We start from the raw sequence: 19,687 nt of genomic DNA, 5'->3' as shown, positions 1-19,687 counted from the left end.
CTGTGCACCACAACTAAGAGTAGCCCCTGCTTGCCGCAACTGGAGAAAGCCCCCAGGCATCAACGAAGACCCAACGTAGCCATAAATACATACATACATACATACATACATTTATTAAAAACAAGATATATGCACCATTTGTTCATTGCAGCATTATTCACAGTAGCCAAGACATGGAAACAACCTAAACGCCCATCAGTGGACATATGGGTAAAGAAAATGTAGTGTATATACACAATGGGATAGTATTCAGCCATAAAAAAGAAGGAAATCCTGCCATTTGTGACAATGTGGGTAGACCTTGAGGACATTATGCTAAGTGAAATACATCAGAGAAAAACAAATACTGTATGATCTCACTTACATGTGGAATCTAAAAAAACAAAAAAACACCCGAAAACCAAACAACTGAATGCATAGAGAGAATAGATTGTTAGCCGCCGAGGTGAGCGGTGGGGGGCAAGCAAAATGGGTGAAGGTTGACAAAAGGTACAGACTTCCAATTATAAGTGACTGGGCATGTCATGTACAGCACGGGGACCACAGTTAACAATACCGTATTTGCACATTTGAAAGTTGCTGAGAGAGTCGATGCTAAAGGTTCTTATCACAAGGAAAAAAAATGTATGTGAGGTGATGGACGTTAACTAAAGTTAAGTCCTGTGCTGGGTATTGGGCCTTTTAACAGGTCAACTGAGATCTACAGTGGGTAAATTTTCAAATCTCCAACAACTCCTCTGATCAGGCAAATGGACAGACAACAGACCTGGTCCAGGGGCCCCACTCCGACAGTGATGTGCACTGAAGCTCCCTCCCTTTGCTCCACCTGTCACCGTACTACCTCAAGGACATTGACAGTAATGCTGGAGATTCTTGGTATAAAGTCTTGTTTTTAATAGCACACATATATTCAAAGCAAGATCCACTAGCAAGCAAACACGCAGTAATAGGATTATCTGATATTTTAAAAAAGATCTTCCAAGACACAAAGCTTTCAATTAAAAATTTATTTATTAAAAAACATATTCTTCCAATTCTGATTCCATTTAAATTCCAATTAAATAAGGAGTGATGGTCCAAAGCAGTATCCGATCAGATCCTTTTGTACAGAGGACGACGATGACCTCATGAGCTCATTAGCTAGTAGTATAGTCTGCTAAATAGTGGTATATGACTCCAACTCACTCCCCTCTTCACAAAAGGTAAGCATAATTGATGTACTTCATACCAAAAAAAATTTATAAAGCTTGTCTTCATATTTCAGTTAAAGACTTAGCTAATATAAAATGATAATGGCTTAAAAGAGCATCCAAGCAATGCTTCGGATTTTCCTTTTTTGCAAAATTCAAGGAAAACATGATTGTTTGGAAGTGTCTTCACTGCTCATGAAGAAGCGCCTGAGATTTCCTTGTGTTTCCACTCTTCGTGTTTCCAGTGATTAAAATATGCCGGAAACATTTCTGAGAGCACTAGAAATGCCACACAGATCCCAGAGCTTTTAAAGAGTTTCTGACAGGTTCTGGAGTTTTTATGAACTTCAAACTAGTGTACAGGCATTAAAAAATGACTTTCAGGAACACGCACACTGAAAGGAAACCCTCTAGTATTCTTCAGCTTTGAACGCTCTGAGGCGAGGACTGGTCTCTTTCAAGTAGTCAGTTTTTTCTCAACAGTTTCTTGATAAGCGACAAACCTTCTCAAGTTCATCTTCACGTTGTCGAGAACACACAGCTGATCTGGACTGTATTTAGCTCTCCCTTCTTTCCGTAACTGCCAAAAAAATATCATATGTGATTTGGTATATATCACTAATTCCTTTAAATAAGAAAGCATTTAATTTGCGGTGTATTTATTTTTAGAACAAACAGCAGTCAGATTTTGCTGAAACATTTTCACTTCCAAGGTGATGGAACACAGTACATTAGCCATAATAAAGATAAATTAAGATTGTACACCTTTTAAATGATAGTTACAAGAACAACTGAATTGTAGACTTTAAAAGAATGAGTTGTATGGTATGTGAACTATACCTCACCTTTAATCCAGAGCCATGGTTCTCAAATTTTAGCATCTGCAAGGCTTGTTAAAAACCAGACTGGTGGGCCTATCCACACAGTTTCTGATTTTCAGTAGGTCTGGAGCTGGGCCTGAGAATTTGCATTTGTAACAAGTTACCAGGTGATGCTGGCGCTGCGGATACCGGACACTTTTGAGGACAGCTGCTCTCAAGAAGTTTTTTTGGTAAAATGCATTGTATTGTGCTTAGATGCAATTTGGGGCTAAATATATACCAAACAGCCTTTAATGCAACTGTGGCTTCATTCACAAAGGAGCTTCATATAAAAAACTACATGTTGCCATTCTGGCTAACAGAGAAATTTCATCAGGGCTTTATAGCTTCGAGAAAAGAAAAACAATTAAATATCACCATCACTGCAATGCATACTAAGTAGGAAAATCAATCAGAACAATGGACATTCCAGAGGTTAGGGGTTGCTTTCCTAGCTCACAGTTTACATCGCTGCTCTCGAAGCGTTCGCTTCTACACAGTCTGATGGCTCAACTGCACCTGCCTTCCTTGCAGCTGCAGGGAAAGGGGACATCTTCTCCTTACCATGCAGACTGCTTTTTCAGAAGTTTAAAGGGCCTGTGATCTTTAAGAACAATGTGGACACCCTCCACATACTGGTATGGAAATGTCTCTAGGAGACAGTGTTAAGTAAAAGCACATAAAGTACAGGAATGTGAATATATTATACTACCTTTTGGATAATGAAGGGGGAAAATATTAAGGTGCATTTGTCTTTGCTTAGAGAAACACCATTCAGTTTGGTTACCCATGAGACAGGGAACAGGTGGGAATAAAACTTCTCACTGCTTAAAAAATAAACACTAGGCCTTTGGGATCGGGGTGGGTAAAATGGGTGAAGGTGGTCAAAAGGTACACACTTCAGTTCCAGCTGACCCCTGAACAATGCAGTGGTTAGGGCATCCACTCCCCACCCGCCAGTCAAAAACCTGGGAATAAGTTTACTGTTGGCCACGGATTCAACCAACTGCGGATCATGGGGTACTGTAGTATTTACCACGGAAGAAAATCTGTGTATTTGAGTGGATCTGCCCCGTGTTATTCAAGGATCAACTGTATAAGAGAAATACGTCCTGGGGATGTAATGTATAGCAAGGTGATGACAGTTAACAACACCGTACTATATATCTGAAAGTGACTAAGAGAGTAGGTCTTGTAAGTTTTCATTACAAGAAAAAAATCTGTAACTATGTGTGGTGATGAATGTTAACTAAACTTATTGCGGTAATCATTTTGCAATAGGTACACATATCAAATTATTATGTTGTATACCTAAAACTGACACTATATGTCAATTACATCTCAAAACAAAACAAAACCCAGACAAAGAAACAAACAAAACTACAGGCTTAAACAAAGCATAATTAAGAGTAAACTGATCAATTTTCCCCCCTCAAGACTAAAGTCACCTACTGGTGAAGCTTAACTCAGTAAGTGTCAGCCACTATCGCTACATTTTTAAATGTGGGATGCCAAAACATGAAAATGTTAAAAACAAACCAATTATTAATGTTCCTAAACTAATACTGATGTAACTGTGACACAGAATGTGCATGGCATGTGCTATTTTTTTCTTCTGCAAAAGAAAACTATTTTTTATGCCTTAAAAAAAATTCAAAAAGTTTAAATTTCTAAACATACAATCCCATTCACCTAAAAACTTATCACAGAGCTCTGGCCACAGGAACTGAATTCTGCCTTAGAAGCTTGTTAGAGAAAAGAAACACGTATTGGAGAGCAACAAAAGTAAGCTACTTTTCCATTAAAGCCTCTATTCTCTTGACAAAGCTTTAAAAGCAAAAGTTTAACTTAAAATGTAAAAGCAAAAAATACAAATATTTTTATTTCTCAAAATGAAATAGAGATTTAGATAAGAAGAGAATTGATAAACTTACATTCGTGGACATGTGATCAAACGCTGTTTTTAAAATTTCTGGTTGCCTTCCCCCAACCATTAAGACAGTTTTTGAACATTATTTTTTTGACTCAAAGTTAGCTTTGATGCTTCTGATGAATCAGTCAATCAATCAATCAATAAAAGGGCAAATGAAGGTAGCTACGTTCTCCATTAGAGTCTAACTTGGAGCTTGTTTGCCTTTTTTTCAGAGCACCAAAGGGAAATATTCGTAACAATGAAATCAGCCTATAATGCATTACATGATATAAAATAAATATAACATGTCTATGAAAGTGCTTTGCAGGCCAGACTGTAGTGCTTACACATAAGCACTGTTAACATTTCTAAACCGCTGCAGAAAGAGGAACGTGTCGACACCATTTTGGCTCACATCACAGTGATTCAACAGAAAGGGAGACTGAGCCCTGACTCAGCCAACAAGCGTTTACACAGAACTGGGGATGGAGTGCTATATGAATCACTGAGATTGCACGGAGGGAACCACATACACCCTCCTCCCATAGAACGCTGAGACTTCAGCATTTCTAAATAAAATGCTACATACCTTCATTTTGAAGACTGGCTGGAATTCTTTCAGAGCAGATAACAATTTAATTTGAACTGAGGCCCTTTCAGCTTCTTTACCATCTGCAAAAACATCAAAGAGGGCATCCAAAGCCTCTCCTGCTACTACAAGGGAGGGATCTTTGGTGGCAACCTCAAGCAGAAAGCACCCGATGGTCTGGAGACAACAAAACACAGTTACCATCCAACATCCTAAGTCAGCTTTCGAAATAAGTACTAACTCTAAAGGTGACAACAATTCACGCATAAAATTTTACATAAAAATGCTACAAAACACAGTTACCATCCAACATCCTAAGTCAGCTTTCGAAATAAGTACTAACTCTAAAGGTGACAACAATTCACGCATAAAATTTTACATAAAAATGCTAGGGAGGGACTTTCCTGGCAGTCCAGTGGTTAAGACTCTGTACTTCCACTGCAGGGGGCGTGGGTGTGATCCTTGGTTGAGGAACTAAGATCCCACAAGCCATGCTGTGTGGCCCATAAATAAATAAATAAATGCTAGGCAAAAATTAAAACTTTAAAAAGATCAAAGTCAACACATATTTATAAAAATACCAAGTATAACAAAAGCAAGATAAATTTAAAATCTTAGAGTTTATATTCCTAAATAAAATGAATTAAGATCCATAAATGATATATGAAAGACAGATATTGGAAGTTATTAAAATTTCCCCATCTCCATCAAAAAGGCTTTTCCCATGGTCTCAAAATGCATATAAATATTATCTGTAACAAAAAACCCTCCTTTTTAAAATTTTTTTTTTAATTAATTAATTTATTTATTTTTGGCTGCATTGGGTCTTCATTGCTGCAGGAGGACACAACTCTAGTTGTGGCGAGCGGGGGCTACTCTTCGTTGCAGTGCATGGGCTTCTCATTGCAGTGGCTTCTCTTGTTGCAGAGCACGGGGTCTAGGTGCGTGAGCTTCAGTAGTTGTGGCACACGGGCTCAGTAGTTGCAGCTCGCGGGCTCTAGAGCACAGGCTCAGCAGTTGTGGCGCACGGGCCTAGCTGCTCCACAGCACATGGGATCTTCCCGGCCTAGGGCTCCAATCCATGTCCCCTGCATTGGCAGGCGGATTCTTAACCACTGCGCCAGCAGGGAAGCCCCTGCTTTTTAAATTACATGAAAAACACTCTAAGACAATTAAAAAACTAAAGAGCACATAATCTCATTTTGCATCACTGTGATGATTTTTAACATCTACCCATTTTTTTCACAATTAGCTAGCTAATGAACAGACCATTCCCAACCGGCAAAGAACTGTTTAAGAGTAAAGTTATTTTGGCTGTTCTGCTTCACACTTTATGTCTTAAGGGCGATGTGCACATCTGTATTACGGGTGGGAGAGTGGAAATGCTGAGTCCAGGGCTTCCCTGGTGGCACAGTGGTTGAGACTCTGCATGCCAATGCAGAGGACACAGGTTCGAGTCCTGGTCTGGGAAGATCCCACATGCCGCGGAGCAACTAAGCCCGTGCGCCACAGCTACTGAGCCTGCGCTCTAGAGCCCACAAGCCACAACTACTGAAGCCCACGCGCCTAGAGCCCCGTGCTCCACAACAAGAGAAGCCACCGCAATGAGAAGCCTGCGCACCGCGACAAAGAGTAGCCCCCGCTCACCGCAACCAGAGAAAAGCCCGCGCACAGCAACGAAGACCCAACACAGCCCAAAATAAAATAAATAAAATAAAATAAAATAAATTTAAGAAATGCTGAGTCCAAACTCCAGCTCTGCCATAAATAACGGGGTGACTCTGGGACAGTCCCGTTACCCATGCTGGGCCTCAATTTTCTCATCTGAATATAAGTGGTCTAGATAACCTCTAGGATAGTATTTAAATTTAGTATCTTATCATACAACATGAAATATACAGCATCGCCTACGAAGTAGTTTTACTGAAAAGATTAATCTGAATCGAACCTAGCTTTTAGATCTAACTTCCATCTTGCGGGAGATTCAGAGGATAAAGGAACAAACGTAACGTCACAAGGAAGCAATCAGACAAATCCAGAAGCTGAACATTATGAGCCACAACCAACCCGGGAGCTGAGGAGAAAACAGGGGTTGGGAGGTGGCGCAAGAAGGAGCACAGCTCTAGATGAAGAGAGGCTTAGAAGACCCCCAAACAGGCACAACATGTAGACTTTACTTAGATCCTGGTTTAAACAAACCATCCACAAATAGATATTTTTGGAACAACTGGAAAGTTCTGAATATGGACCAGGTATTAGACATATTAAGAAATAACTGTTAATTGTGTACAGCATAATGGTGGTTATATAAGAGAGTGTCCCTCTTGTTAAGATATGCGTACTGAACCCATGGGGGCAAAATACCAGGATGTCTTTAACACACTCAGCAGAGCAACTACTTGAAGTATATATGATAGAAAACTAGTAATTCTTAAATACGCTTGATGGCTATACAAAAATTTACTGTACTTTCTACTTTTCTTCATGCTTGAAAATGTGACTAAATAAAAATATTTTAGAAATCTTATGTTATGCCTGAGAAAAACTCGCTGTTCCCCTGAAGTGGACCTTGGACCTTACAGTCTAAAGGGGTGGGAAGTGATTACACCTACACATGCTCATCGGTATATGTGTACACGTACAGAGCCACACGGCCATGCTCTCTCACTTGGTGTCTATATATAATCAAAATCCCTGGAATGACACAGAAGAGACGGGTAACAGTGGCTGCCTCTCTAGAGTGGAACTAGGGGAACCGGATGTTTAGGAGTGGAGATGTGTCTTTGCACTATAGATTCTTTTCTGCTTTCCTAAATGTTTTGCTATATGCATGTATCACCATTTCAAAATAAGCTTCTAAAAAATACCAGTCACGTTGTTTAGCTCTTAGCAAGTTAAGAAAATACTTTATAATAATCAGTTTATAATCCATTATCAGCAATCTACACTTCAGCAATGGTGATTAGCACAACAAAGGGTAATTTTACTATTACTGTTCTTTTAGTTACTAGGCTGTATCTCTGGCAGTGCAGTTCCTAAGCAACTTGTTGAGATAAAGTGCTGGAAGCAAACATGCTGAGTGAGTTCCTAGTGTGCTGGCACTACCAGAGTTGCTGCTTAAAATTCATGAGAGGTCTTAGGATGAACTGGGTGGCTTCGTGCACAATGCACTACAGCCTGGTGTGCTGAGGAAGCTGTCTGGACTGTTCCTTCATCAGGAGGAGAATACAACATGTACACATCCAACGCAACAGCAAAGGCAGAGGCATCCTGAACAACTCTGAACCCTGGCCTTCCACTGAAGACAAATTTATTTGATAAAACATCTCCGGAGTAAAGTTAAATGGCAAAATGTGACAACTCTTCAAGTACCTATCTGATTCATGGAGTTAGATTAAGCCAAAGGGTATGTTTTAATAATATACCTTAGTAAGCAACTTTTCTTTTTCTTGCAATACATATATATATATATATTTTTTTAGTTTTATTTTTTGGCTGTGCCGCACGGTAGGCGGGATTTTAGTTCCCTGACCAGGGAGCAAACCCATACCCCCTGCATTGGAAGCTTGAAGTCTTAACCACTGGACCGCCAGAGAAGTCCCCAGTAAGCAACTTCTTGATATGATTTCTTCTCATGAAGTCCACAGAAGTTTTTAAAATCCCACACCAATAGTCACTCTTCTCCCATTTCTAATGACTTAATGATTTAGGTTGGAAGCATATTGTTTTTACCTTAAGAGTGTCAAGTGTGCCATCTTCTTTGGCTAGGACGCTGCCAGTGATTCCTAAAATACTAACCACATTTACCCTCACCCCAACATTACTACTATGGATGCCTGCTCTGCATAGTGTCAACAGCTGGTCGGGAGTCATGCACTGTTGAAAGAGAAGGAGAGAGTATTTAGCATGTTAACCTCAGCCAATTCCAACAGCATGTGCAACGGGATTGGCAGGAGCCTCTTCTGCAAGAGGCGCGATGCTACAAGTGACACACACTCTGGGTGGAGCAGTTATTACATATTCTAATCACTCATCAATAACGTTGGTAACTCTGAACTAGGACGAGGCCTGCTCATGTCACTGTCACCACTTTTTCTATCCCATGGCTGTAAGCCTGTAAAAGAACCTTCAGATTCTATTTGTCTCATTTGAAGACTTTCATTCAGAGGTACACAGACCAAAGAGATTCTCATTTCTTTTCAACGTTGATCATAAAAAATGTAAATAGGACCATGCAGCTTTAATAAAAATGGGCTGAAATCTATACAAGGTAAGAACTGACTCTGAGATTTGTGTGTTATGGTAAATTAATAAAGATTGTAAAACCCATTAAATTATATAGTGCTTCCACCAAGTAGTGGTAATTTTCATTTTAAGCTGATTTGAAAACACAAGTGGACACAGGTATCACAAGAGAGTGCAAATGTCACTTTGCCTTTCATAGAAACTGAGGGTCAGAAGTTATGTTCTTTCTTTTTTTTTTAGAAGTTACGTTCTTGAAAAAAATTCTCAAATATACAAAGAGAAAAAATTTAAAGAGTATATATTAGAGGCCAACATCCTGTGCTATATTTAACAGTAAAACACCAGAGACTTCCCATTAAACTCTGGAACAGGGCCAAGTCTGGGTTAGCACTGCTCTAGAGGTGTGGCCATGCAATGACTAAGGACAGAAGGAAGACAGGCCACCAGAGGAAAGGAGGCCCAAGAACTGCGAAGCCAGGTTCCTGGGAAGAGCATCCACGTGGATTCTGAAATCACCTAGAATCATGACGGGACCAGTGAAAAGTAACAGAAACCAACAGCAGGAATCTTCAAGGAACGAGGGGTACCCTTGGGGATGGTGGGTGACTGTAACCAAGAGAGGTGGGGTGGTGTGGTCTAGTGACATGGTACTCAGAACTGGAGGATTTTAGAAAGGAAGCAGTGAGGACGGTTTAGAACTGTAGTTCTCAAACTTCAGAGTGCATGACAATCACCTAGAGGACTTGTTAAAACACAGACATCTCTGGGCCCCTCCCCAGAGTTTCTGCTTCAGTAGACTGGGGGCAAAGCCCTAGGATTTGCCCTTATACACACAGAGGAAAAAGACCACAGACCCGATAGCAAAACTGGCAAAAGATGGGAAAAGTTACAGAAAAAGAAATGCAAAGGCCCTTAAGACACATGAAAAGATGTCCAACCTCCTCACAGTAAGAGAAATGCAAATTAAAATTGAGATATAATTTCTCACCCATCAGACCACTTAAAATCCAACATTCTGACAACATATTCTTCTGGTGAGGCTCTGGCAGAACAGGCACTCTCAAACGCTGCTGGTGGAGATTCGAAACGGCTCAGACTCTAAGGAGGGTACTACAGCAATACCCAGAGCAAAGCTACAAATCCATCTGTTCTCTGAGCCGGCAAGCCCAATTCTAGGAATCGATCCCAAAGACACAATGGCAAAAAACACAACAGAACTTCTGTAAAAAGGCTATTCACTGCAGTTCTATTTGTAATAGCAAAAGACTGGAAACAACTACAATATCCATCGATGCAGACATGTTGAATATGGACTATGTACACAATGGAGTGATATGAAGCTGTAAAAAGGAAATGAGAAACATGTCTATGGTGATTAATAAGGGAGAAGAGCAAAGTACAGAAGCACTACTTTTAAGGAAAGGAGTGGGGCTTCCCTGGTGGTCCAAAAAAAAAAAAAAAAAAAAAAAAAAGAAAAGGACTGAAATACAAATACATACATATTTTGCTTATGTTTTCCAAAAAAGAACAATAGAATGATAAATTAAAAAATCAAAAAGGATGATTACCAATGGCACAAAGGAAAGAACAGGGGCAAAGGGACAGAAGCTAGACCTCTCTAAATATATATATTCTTTTTGGAGATAAAATATACGTAAAACTTACCATTTCAACCATATTTAAAAGTACAGTTCAGTGGTAGTAAGTACAGTACATTCACACTGTTGTTGGTGCAACACCACCATCCATCCCCAGAACTTCTTCATTGTTCCATACTGCAACACTGTACCCGTTAAACAACGTCTCCCCACACACCCCACCCTTACCCCAACCCCTGGTAACCACTGTTCTACTTTCTGTCCCACAAATTTAACTACTCTAGGTCCCTCATAAGAGGATTCATACAATACTTGTCCTTTTGTGTCTTTCATTTAGCATAATGTCTTCAAGGTTCATCCATGCAGTAGCATGTATCAGAATTTCATTCTTCTTTAAAGCTGAATACTATTCCATCGTATGTATATACCATATTTTACTCTGAATATACCTTGTTTCAGTTTTAACTCTGAGTAAATATTTTATATAATTAAAAAATAAAAATTAAAGCAAACAAAAAATGCTTTAATAAAAGCTGAAACAACTGAAGCTAACTTTATAACAAGCCACAAAGAGAACTTTTCAAGCAACTTTAAAACACAGTAATTTGTGTAGTCCTAGAGGGATTTTTTTCCCTAAGGACATGAAGAATCACAAAGAAATCTTAAACTGCATTCAGTAGTGTTATTGTTAGTAATAATACCATTATTTTGAAATTATTAACTATATTCTGTAGGGTAAATAATTGATAATGAGTTTTTAATGATGGTTTTAAAAACTGGTTATTTTTAGAGACTGCTAGGACACCAACTCATTATTCTAGAAAAAAGGGTGGGGTGGGGGAAGGGAGAATCATACCCTATCTTTTTCGGTATGAAATTTATTTCAAAGTTACCAACTAATTGATGAAATAGGAAGTTTTTATTTACAGAAGAATCACAGCTAATAAATGCTTTAAAAGGAATGACAAAATTAGGATATCTCCATTTTGCAAACCCTATAGTGGTTTGCAAAATAGTGGATCCATAAAACAAAAATCACTGGTTGCTACAAGTGAATCCACTGATTAATCTTAACATCACTATTTTACAACAATATGTGATTTGTGATATAGAAGTAGAATATACATACAGCACTGTGAATTATTTTTGCCTAAACGATCTGATCCTGAATCTAATTAAGGCTCTAGACCTAGCTCCCAATTTATAGGCAATATGGGAGACAGAGGGACCTGTTAAATAATAACATTGTTAAAGCAGCCATATCTGAGAATGGGGGAAATTCTTTAGGACAGATGACAGCATCTTCTTCTTCTTCTTTTTTTTAATATTATGGCGTTTTCTGGGTTTTTAAAAAAATTTAATTACTTTATTTTTTATTTTTGGCTGCACTGGGTCTTTATTTTTGGGTGTACGCGGGCTCTTCTCTGGTTGCGGCGAGCAGGGGCTACTCTTCGTTGCAGTGCATGGCTTTCTCATTGTGGTGGCTTCTCTAGTTGCAGAGCACAGGCTCTGGGCATTCGGGCTCAGTAGTTGTGGCTCATGGGTTCAGTAATTGTGGCTCGCGGGCTCTAGAGTGCAGGCTCAGTAGTTGTGGTGCGCGGGCTTAGTTGCCCCGCGGCATGTGGGATCTTCCTGGACCAGGGCTCGAACCCGTGTCCCCTGCATTGGCAGGCGGATTCTCAACCACTGCGCCACCAGGGAAACCCGATAGCTTCTTCGATGAATAAATAGTATGGGGAAAGGCGGGCAGGCAGGGGAAATGTTATAAATTCAGAGATTTAAGAATCTGTCAGTATACTAAAAACTACTGAATTGTATACTTTAAATGGGTGAACTGTATGGTATGTGAATTAAATCTCACTAACCCCGTTAAAATATATGTATTTAAGAGACCAAAATATCAGCTAAGAACAATATATGGATCCTACTTAGATGCTGATTTGAACAAACCAATTGAAAAAAAAAATTTTTTTAAAGCAATCAGGGGAAACTGAACTCAGACTGCCTATCAAATGATAATTTTAAAACATCTGTTGATTTGGGGGTTTGGGATAATGGTACTGAAGTTAAGATTTTTAAAAATTCATTTTCTGTCACAGACACATAATGAAGCACACAATAAAACATTCATGGGTGAAATAATATGATTTGCTTTAACTATTCCAAGAAGCTAAAACAAAAATGTAGGGAAAGTGCAAGAAACAAGAATGACAAGATGTTGGCAACTCGTTGACACTTGGTGATAATGCTTTCAGGTAACAATACTATTATCTCTGCTTTTAGAAATGTTTGAAAATTTCCTTCATAAAAAGAAAAAAATAAAAGTGATAAGGCACCTATCACAGAGGTGCAGACAGATCACTGTGGAGGACCTGGAGTACATGCTTGTAAATTTCTGTAATAAAATGTTTAAAAAAAGACAAATGATTTCCAGAGAAAATACTTACAACACAAATGCCAAACACATTATATCAACTAAAAAACTGTGTATGTTTTGATGGGGGTGGTGGGGAGAAGGAAAAGATTTTACTTTTACACTTTCAGTACTTTTGTTTCCACTTTACAAGGATCATGCATTACTTTTTCAATAGAAATAAATACTTAAAAATAGTTAAGCAATAAATTTTGCCTCCGTAATACAGAATCTTGGCTAGTTCCACAAAAAAATTTTAAAACCTTACCTGAGGAATGTTCTTGGAGGCCACCGTTTGCAAAAGGGCCCTCAAGGCACTACTTATAGCTTCTAAAAAGTCAACATGCTTAGCAAAATCTAAAACACAGAAGTGAAATATAAATTTGTTTTTGTCTTTCTCTAAGAAGAGTTATTTTATAGAAAAAGAGTCAAAACAAAGCATGTTAAATGTTAATATATGCTACAATATTAAAAACATTTGATATTTAAGCCCAAACTTCCACTTCACAGCTCCCTGTGAACTGCATATTTGAGTCGGAAAGATGACCACAATTGAAATAATCAGGATAGTGCTGAGAGTCCTTGACTTGTAGATGCTGGATTTTCATTTAACTCACACTTCAGCACGTGATAAGCCTGAGCTAACCTTTGTAGACTGAATTCAGCTTTTCACAGATTGCTATCACGGTGCTGGGCAGATATAGGGTAGAGTCATCTCCCAAGTCAGAGTGCCTCCTCGCCAACCCAAGCCCACTGCCCAGCCAAGAAGTGTTGCTTGTGCAGGGTCAGGCCACTATGCCTCTGGTTTTCAGTGGCTCCTGTGGTTCTTACTGACCCAACTTCCCCTTCCCACTCTTGCTCATTTTAACTCTTTTCTTATTGTCCCTTCTTCCCACACAGGATAAACAGAACAACAGCAATAAACAATTATGCTAACACAGCCATATAGGAGGGTGAGGACCGCCTAGGTGAGCTGGCTCCCTAACCCCTTTGGTGGGAAGGGGAAGCAATTGATGTGGTGTGATAGGTTATATTTTCCAAAAATAGCCACAACAGGGCTTCCCTGGTGGCGCAGTGGTTAAGAATCCGCCTGCCAATGCAGGGGACACGGGTTCAAGCCCTGGTCCAGGAAGATCCCACGTGCCGCGGAGCAACTACGCTCGTGCACCACAACTACTGAGCCTGCACTCTAGAGCCCGCAAGCCACAACTACTGAAACCTGCGTGCCCTGAGCCCATGCTCCGCAACGAAAGAAGCCACTGCAATGAGAAGCCTGCGCACCGCAACGAAGAGTAGCCCCCACTCGCTGCAACTACAGAAAGCCCGTGTGCAGCAGCGAAGACCCAACACAGCCAAAAATAAAAAAACAAATAAATAAATAAATGTATTTTTTTTAAAAACCCAGTAAATTGATTTAAAATTTTAAAAAATAGCCACAAGAGTATTTCCAGTTCCGCATGATCTTGCAGAACCTTGCCACTTCCCATAAAGACTGTGGAGTCTATTTCCCCTCTCCTTGAACCTGGGTGGGACTCTGTGGTTTCTTCAACCAGGACAACATGTGAAAGTGACAGGCTAAGTGGTAAAAGGCATGACTTCCACCTGACTCACATGCCTTTGCTCTCTCCTCTCTCTCAACTCTCGCCCTTGGAACCCAGCCACCATATTATGGAAGCCCAGGTCACATGAAGGGATCAGAGGTGGGTGTTTTGGCTGACAGCCCCAAACCAACTACCAGACATGTGAGTGAATAGGCCTCAGATGATTCTGGCTCCCAGTCTTCCAGCAGAGGCCCTAGGCTAGGGTTTCTCAACTTCAGCACTATGGACATTTTGGACCAGATCATTCTTTGTGGTGCATGTGGAGTCACCTGGGCACTAGGATATTTAACAACATCTCTGGCCTCTACCCTCTAGATACCAGCAGCAACCTGCAACTTATAACAACAAAAAAGGTCTCCAGACATTGACAAAAGTCCTCGGGGGGCAAAAACTGCTGCTAGTTGAGACAAACTGGCCTAGACGTCGTGGGGTAGAGAAAACCATCTCCGCTGGACCCTTTCTAAATCCCTGACCCATAGAAACCACGAGAAATAGCATATGATTACTGCTGTTTTAAGCCACCAAGTTTTGGGGTGATTTGTTATATAGCAGGAGACACTTTGTCTTTCTCCTCTGTGGTGCCCTTGGCCAAATAAAGCTTCTGATGCCCCTTTCTGGGCTGCATGAGAGCAAGGCAGCTTCTGCAAATACTAGAATTAAGGCTTGTTTTATCTTTCGGCTCTCTCATTTTCAGATATATGTTATGCACAGAGGTAGGGAATTCCTGTAAGTATCACAGAACAGATACTAGGATACTTTAGGATCAGACAGACCAGGGACAGAATCCAGCCTTTGACATTATGTGACCTCTCATTTTGGTCTCAGCCCAAGTGTTAGCTCCTCAAAGGGGCCTTTCCATACTAACTAGTGTGACACCTCATACCATTCTGCTTTTATGTTTTTCCTTCCTAGCCAAAATGACCTTAAACCTTTATTTATATGAAAATGCAAGCTCCGTGAGCATGGTGGCCTTGCCTATCTTGTTTATGCCTGTATACCTTGGACCTAGAACAGCGCAAGGCATAAAGTAAGTCAATAAATAAATAGTTGTTAAAAGAAGAAACCCCCCCTGAAAAAAGTTCCTAAACCTCTAAATCTCAGCGTCCCCATCAGGCAGGTGGAGTAATAAATGCCTAGCTCATAAAACCTAGTACCTAACAGGCCCTCAAAAATTGGTATAAAATTGTTACTATTAAACTTCCAAAAGTCACCATACTGGCTCTGAAAAGTAACTTATATTTGATTAAAGCTGTAAGTGTAGTCCTGAAAATCTGTCAGCTGCACATAAAACTATTAAACCATGTTATGAAGAACTAACTTGATACAAACTAGAACACATCTCAGAACCAATTTTTTTTCTATCCTCTATTCTTAGGAAAATAACAATTACCTTAGATTCAAAATCCTAATCTAAACTACACTACTGTTTTACATTACGTGAAATTCATATTTTCCCTAAATTTGGATGATTTTTATTTAATTCACATTTCTGTTCATTTATCCAAATTAGGGAAGGAAGTTCAAACAACTCTGCCTTTCTGAGAAATTCTCAGTAAAAGGTCAAGACGTGGTATTGTCAAAAGAAATTAAGTAAATGTCAAAAGAAGTTAAACAAAAGAGGTGATTCAAAATGTCTTTCCCCGCAACAACTTTGTACAGCAGCTAAGAATTTGTAGCACACCTGAATGTAGGTAAATAGTCAACCCACAAGTAATCAAGCAGCAAATTATATTTAGGTGAATTCTGCAGACTGATTTTCAATGTTCTGATATGGAATAAAAACCATACCCCAGAATGGGTGCTACCACCATTCTAACTGTAATGAAAATGAGCTTTCTGCTCCCCAAAATCTAGGGTAGCAGGGAATCCTAAATGATTTTAGAACCCACGTAATGGAAAAAATGACAAACTGACCCAATCTGCAAATACAACATTGCTAAAAATTTCTTCTGTTTTGAAGATCAATATTTTAAATGAAGGAGACAAAGATGTTGGTGTTTTGAACACAAGGACCAGACTCTACTAAAAACTTGCTCATTTTATCTCTGATGTCAGCCACAAATCTATGTAGGTATGTATCAAAAATTTTGTAAGTATTCAGAACTGTATTTTAGCATCAAAACTAAAACAAGTTAAATACAATACAGCTGTACGATCCTCATACATTTAACTCGCAAACATGGTAACACAAAAGAGGGAAATTTAGCCCCATTCTCCCCACCAAATTCTTCAATAACAGTTCACATTATCCATGTAGAGCTCACAGGGTTACACTATTTTATAAATCCCAAATATTTGGAAAGACTATACTAGAATAGTATTAATATAAGCAATTATCCTTTATGAAAAATTTCATTCTGATAAAAAGGTTATGTCTACAATAGCTAGGAAACTGGAATTTATTAAAAATCTAAGTGTTTAATTATACTTTCTCACAATTCAGAAACTTTCCATTACTTCTCTAAGGCTCAGCTTGTTATGGTTTTCCTGTGATCTTTCCAGGTAATAAATGTGCCTGTACCAGTGACCAAGAACAGCCAGCTGAACTAGGAGAAACACACCTAAGTGTTTTCTGCATAAGCAGAGGCACAGAATATGTGCACTTACTTCCAGTGAAATAAACTCTTCATGCTGGCAAGGGATGGGGCTTGTGGGACCTTGACTGGACTCTCATGGAGAAATGGCCCAGAGGAAAGAGATGGCAATTGTGAAACTAGGGCAGACAGGGTTCTCTCAGGTTAAGCAGGTCTTGGAAGCACTAAGAGGTGTGGGTAGGTCCTGCTCGCCTGGGGGCCTAGCTGTGGACTCCCCTATCTGGCCCTGCCCGTTGCAGGGAGCCCATGGGAATGCGTGGATGGGAGGAGGCATGAACAATAGCAGTCTCCCCCAGCCACCCCGCCACAGGACATCCTGCTGGGCTGACGGAAACCATCCCTCTTGCCCCCCATGCCATCCAGATCTCCTTACGTTTATAAGGCTGGGAGAGAAATATAAAGCGATAGTCATCATTTGGCCAGCTCACAATGACCAGTCACCTCTGTGCTCCAGAGCTGGCCCAGTACGGGCTTGGAACGGGAGTGGGGCTAACACTGCTCACATCCTGTTCAACATCCTGTCTTAGGTATGGCTGGGCATGTGGTTTTCACATGACGGCACCAGCTAAAGAATACACAGCGTGAGATCACTTGAAAATTCCACCTGTTAATGGACAAATATTGATAACTATATAATGAGTTTCTAAATATTTATTTACTTAACCTTTAAAAATTAATCTAGAACTTCTAAAACATGCACCATTAAATACACAGCACCTCTTCATAGAGTGCAAGATAGATGTCTTAAAGAATCAGAGACCGACTCTTGAAGGAATGCTTAAACAGAAACTTGTATTGAGTCAAAAGTGACCATATTTTGATCTTCTAAGAGTTTCAGCTCTTGGACTTAGTACTGTGTCTCAGAAGGGGAAATGTTAAACAGTTTTGCACAGAAATAGAGCAGATTCATATCTCCCATATTAACCCTCACTCCAGACATACATGCGGGATAGAGTAACGCGAAGAATTTTCCTTTACTATGTAAAATATCTCTATTTCCTTTCTCGGTTTTGTTTGAGCTCCTATAGTTTAATGTGCCGAAGTTAAATGAGATTCTACTACAGTGAACTATGACAATCTGTTAGAATAGCATGCATTATACACTGTATAGCTAGATCATTTCAAAAGAACAGTTAACAAACATTCTATGATATTGCGTATATGTGGAATCTAAAAAATGATACAAATGAACTGATATACAAAACAGAAATAGAGTCACAGATGTAGAAAACAAACTTATGGTTACCAGGGGGAAGGGGAGGGAGGGATAACTGGGAGAGTGGGACTGACATATACACACTACTATATATAAAATAGATAACTAATAAGGACCTACTATATAACACAGGGAACTCTTCTCAATACTCTGTAATGACCTACATGGGAAAACAATCTAAAAAAGAGTGGGTATATGTATAATTGATTCACTTTGCTGTACAGCAGAAACTTACACAACACTGTAAATCAACTATACTCCGGTAAAAATTTTTAAAAAAAAGAACACCTATCTAATGTACAGTATCTCTCTAGGTTTCTGCGTACAAATGAAATTAATCCATATCAGATACCTGTAACTTAGAGATTCAGCTTATACCATGCAAAGGTATTTGAAGAAAGAGATGTGTTAGAAAAAAAGCAAGGTGTAGAACTGTGTGTATGGTAGTCTATCATTTGCCTTAAAAATACACATACATACTTTGGTATCGAGAATCTCTCTGGAAGAATACACAAGAAACTGGCCACAGTGACCAATTCTGGGAGAGGAACTGGGTAGTGTGAGAAAAAGGAGGGAGGCTTTCCACTTTATGTGCTCTCAAACCTTGTGAATTCTGTCATACACATCTGTAGCACCCAATCAAATGTAAATCAAACGATTTTATATTTAAGAAGAAAACTAAGGAATAGAGAATTACCCAAATATCTTAATGAACCCTAATATTTATGATATTTGTGACGCAGCCTTAATTGTCCTGACGTAACTGGATGCAAGCAATTTTAATGAAAAAGATAAATATACCCCAGAGGCCTGCCTGCATACTTTGTTGACTCTATACCACCGGCAACTATAAATATATGACTGCTAGTGTCTGGGAAAGGTTTCTGCAGGTTGGACGAGAGACCGTATAATTACAAACTCCAAGTTCCTGGCCCTTCAAAATTCTGCTCCATCCCAGTCGTTTTTCACAATAAGGCCTAAATCTTTACCTGGCTGAGAAAAAAGCAGTTGTGACAGATGCTGTGCAAGTGTCTGAAGGGCTGCAGGTCCTCCCAGATGGTCCACATCCAGGAGGGAGACAAGGCTCTGGAGACACACGAGGGCTCTGCATTGTATAATGCTCATTCTGCAAAGGAAGAGAGAGAAAGCTGTCTGTTCCTCTCACAGTAACCCAGCAGAATTCAGCACTGACCTTGAAACTAAGTGTCAGATTCTGACAGGGACCACCTGTAAGCAGAAGGAGGTCTAGGGCAGTGAGCAAGGATTCGTAAAGTGAACTGTTAATCCTACCAGATCAGGCTTCCCTGGTGGCGCAGTGGTTGAGAGTCCGCCTGCCGATGCAGGGGACATGGGTTCGTGCCCCGGTCTGGGAAGATCCCACATGCCGCGGAGCGGCTGCGCCCGTGAGCCATGGCCACTGGGCCTGCGCGTCCGGAGCCTGTGCTCCACAACGGGAGAGGCCACAACAG

At 39.9% G+C, this 19,687-nt stretch overlaps 1 protein-coding gene across 3 annotated transcripts in view; it reads right to left on the bottom strand.

The window, feature by feature from the left end:
- Positions 1-923: 923 nt before the first annotated feature.
- HEATR3 (HEAT repeat containing 3) overlaps positions 924-19,687 on the bottom strand; it is a 36,602-nt gene continuing 17,838 nt past the window's right edge. The window contains exons 9-13 of one of the 3 annotated variants that reach the window (XM_024747465.1): positions 19,208-19,344; positions 13,076-13,164; positions 8,284-8,427; positions 4,552-4,728; positions 931-1,770 (exon numbers count right to left, since the gene is read on the bottom strand). In XM_024747465.1, coding sequence (XP_024603233.1) covers positions 1,648-1,770; positions 4,552-4,728; positions 8,284-8,427; positions 13,076-13,164; positions 19,208-19,344 — 670 coding nt within the window. In that variant the 3' untranslated portion in view covers positions 931-1,647. Of the gene's footprint in view, positions 1,771-4,551; positions 4,729-8,283; positions 8,428-13,075; positions 13,165-19,207; positions 19,345-19,687 lie in introns of all 3 variants that reach the window. The other 2 variants (XM_024747463.1, XM_024747464.1) reach the window with 2 other exon arrangements.

Source organism: Neophocaena asiaeorientalis, unplaced genomic scaffold (genome assembly GCF_003031525.2).
Source record: "Neophocaena asiaeorientalis asiaeorientalis breed wild unplaced genomic scaffold, Neophocaena_asiaeorientalis_V1.1 scaffold438, whole genome shotgun sequence".
NCBI lineage: Eukaryota > Metazoa > Chordata > Mammalia > Artiodactyla > Phocoenidae > Neophocaena > Neophocaena asiaeorientalis.
Note: the sequence above shows the minus strand (reverse complement) of the source record. Positions and strands in the feature narration are given on the sequence as shown.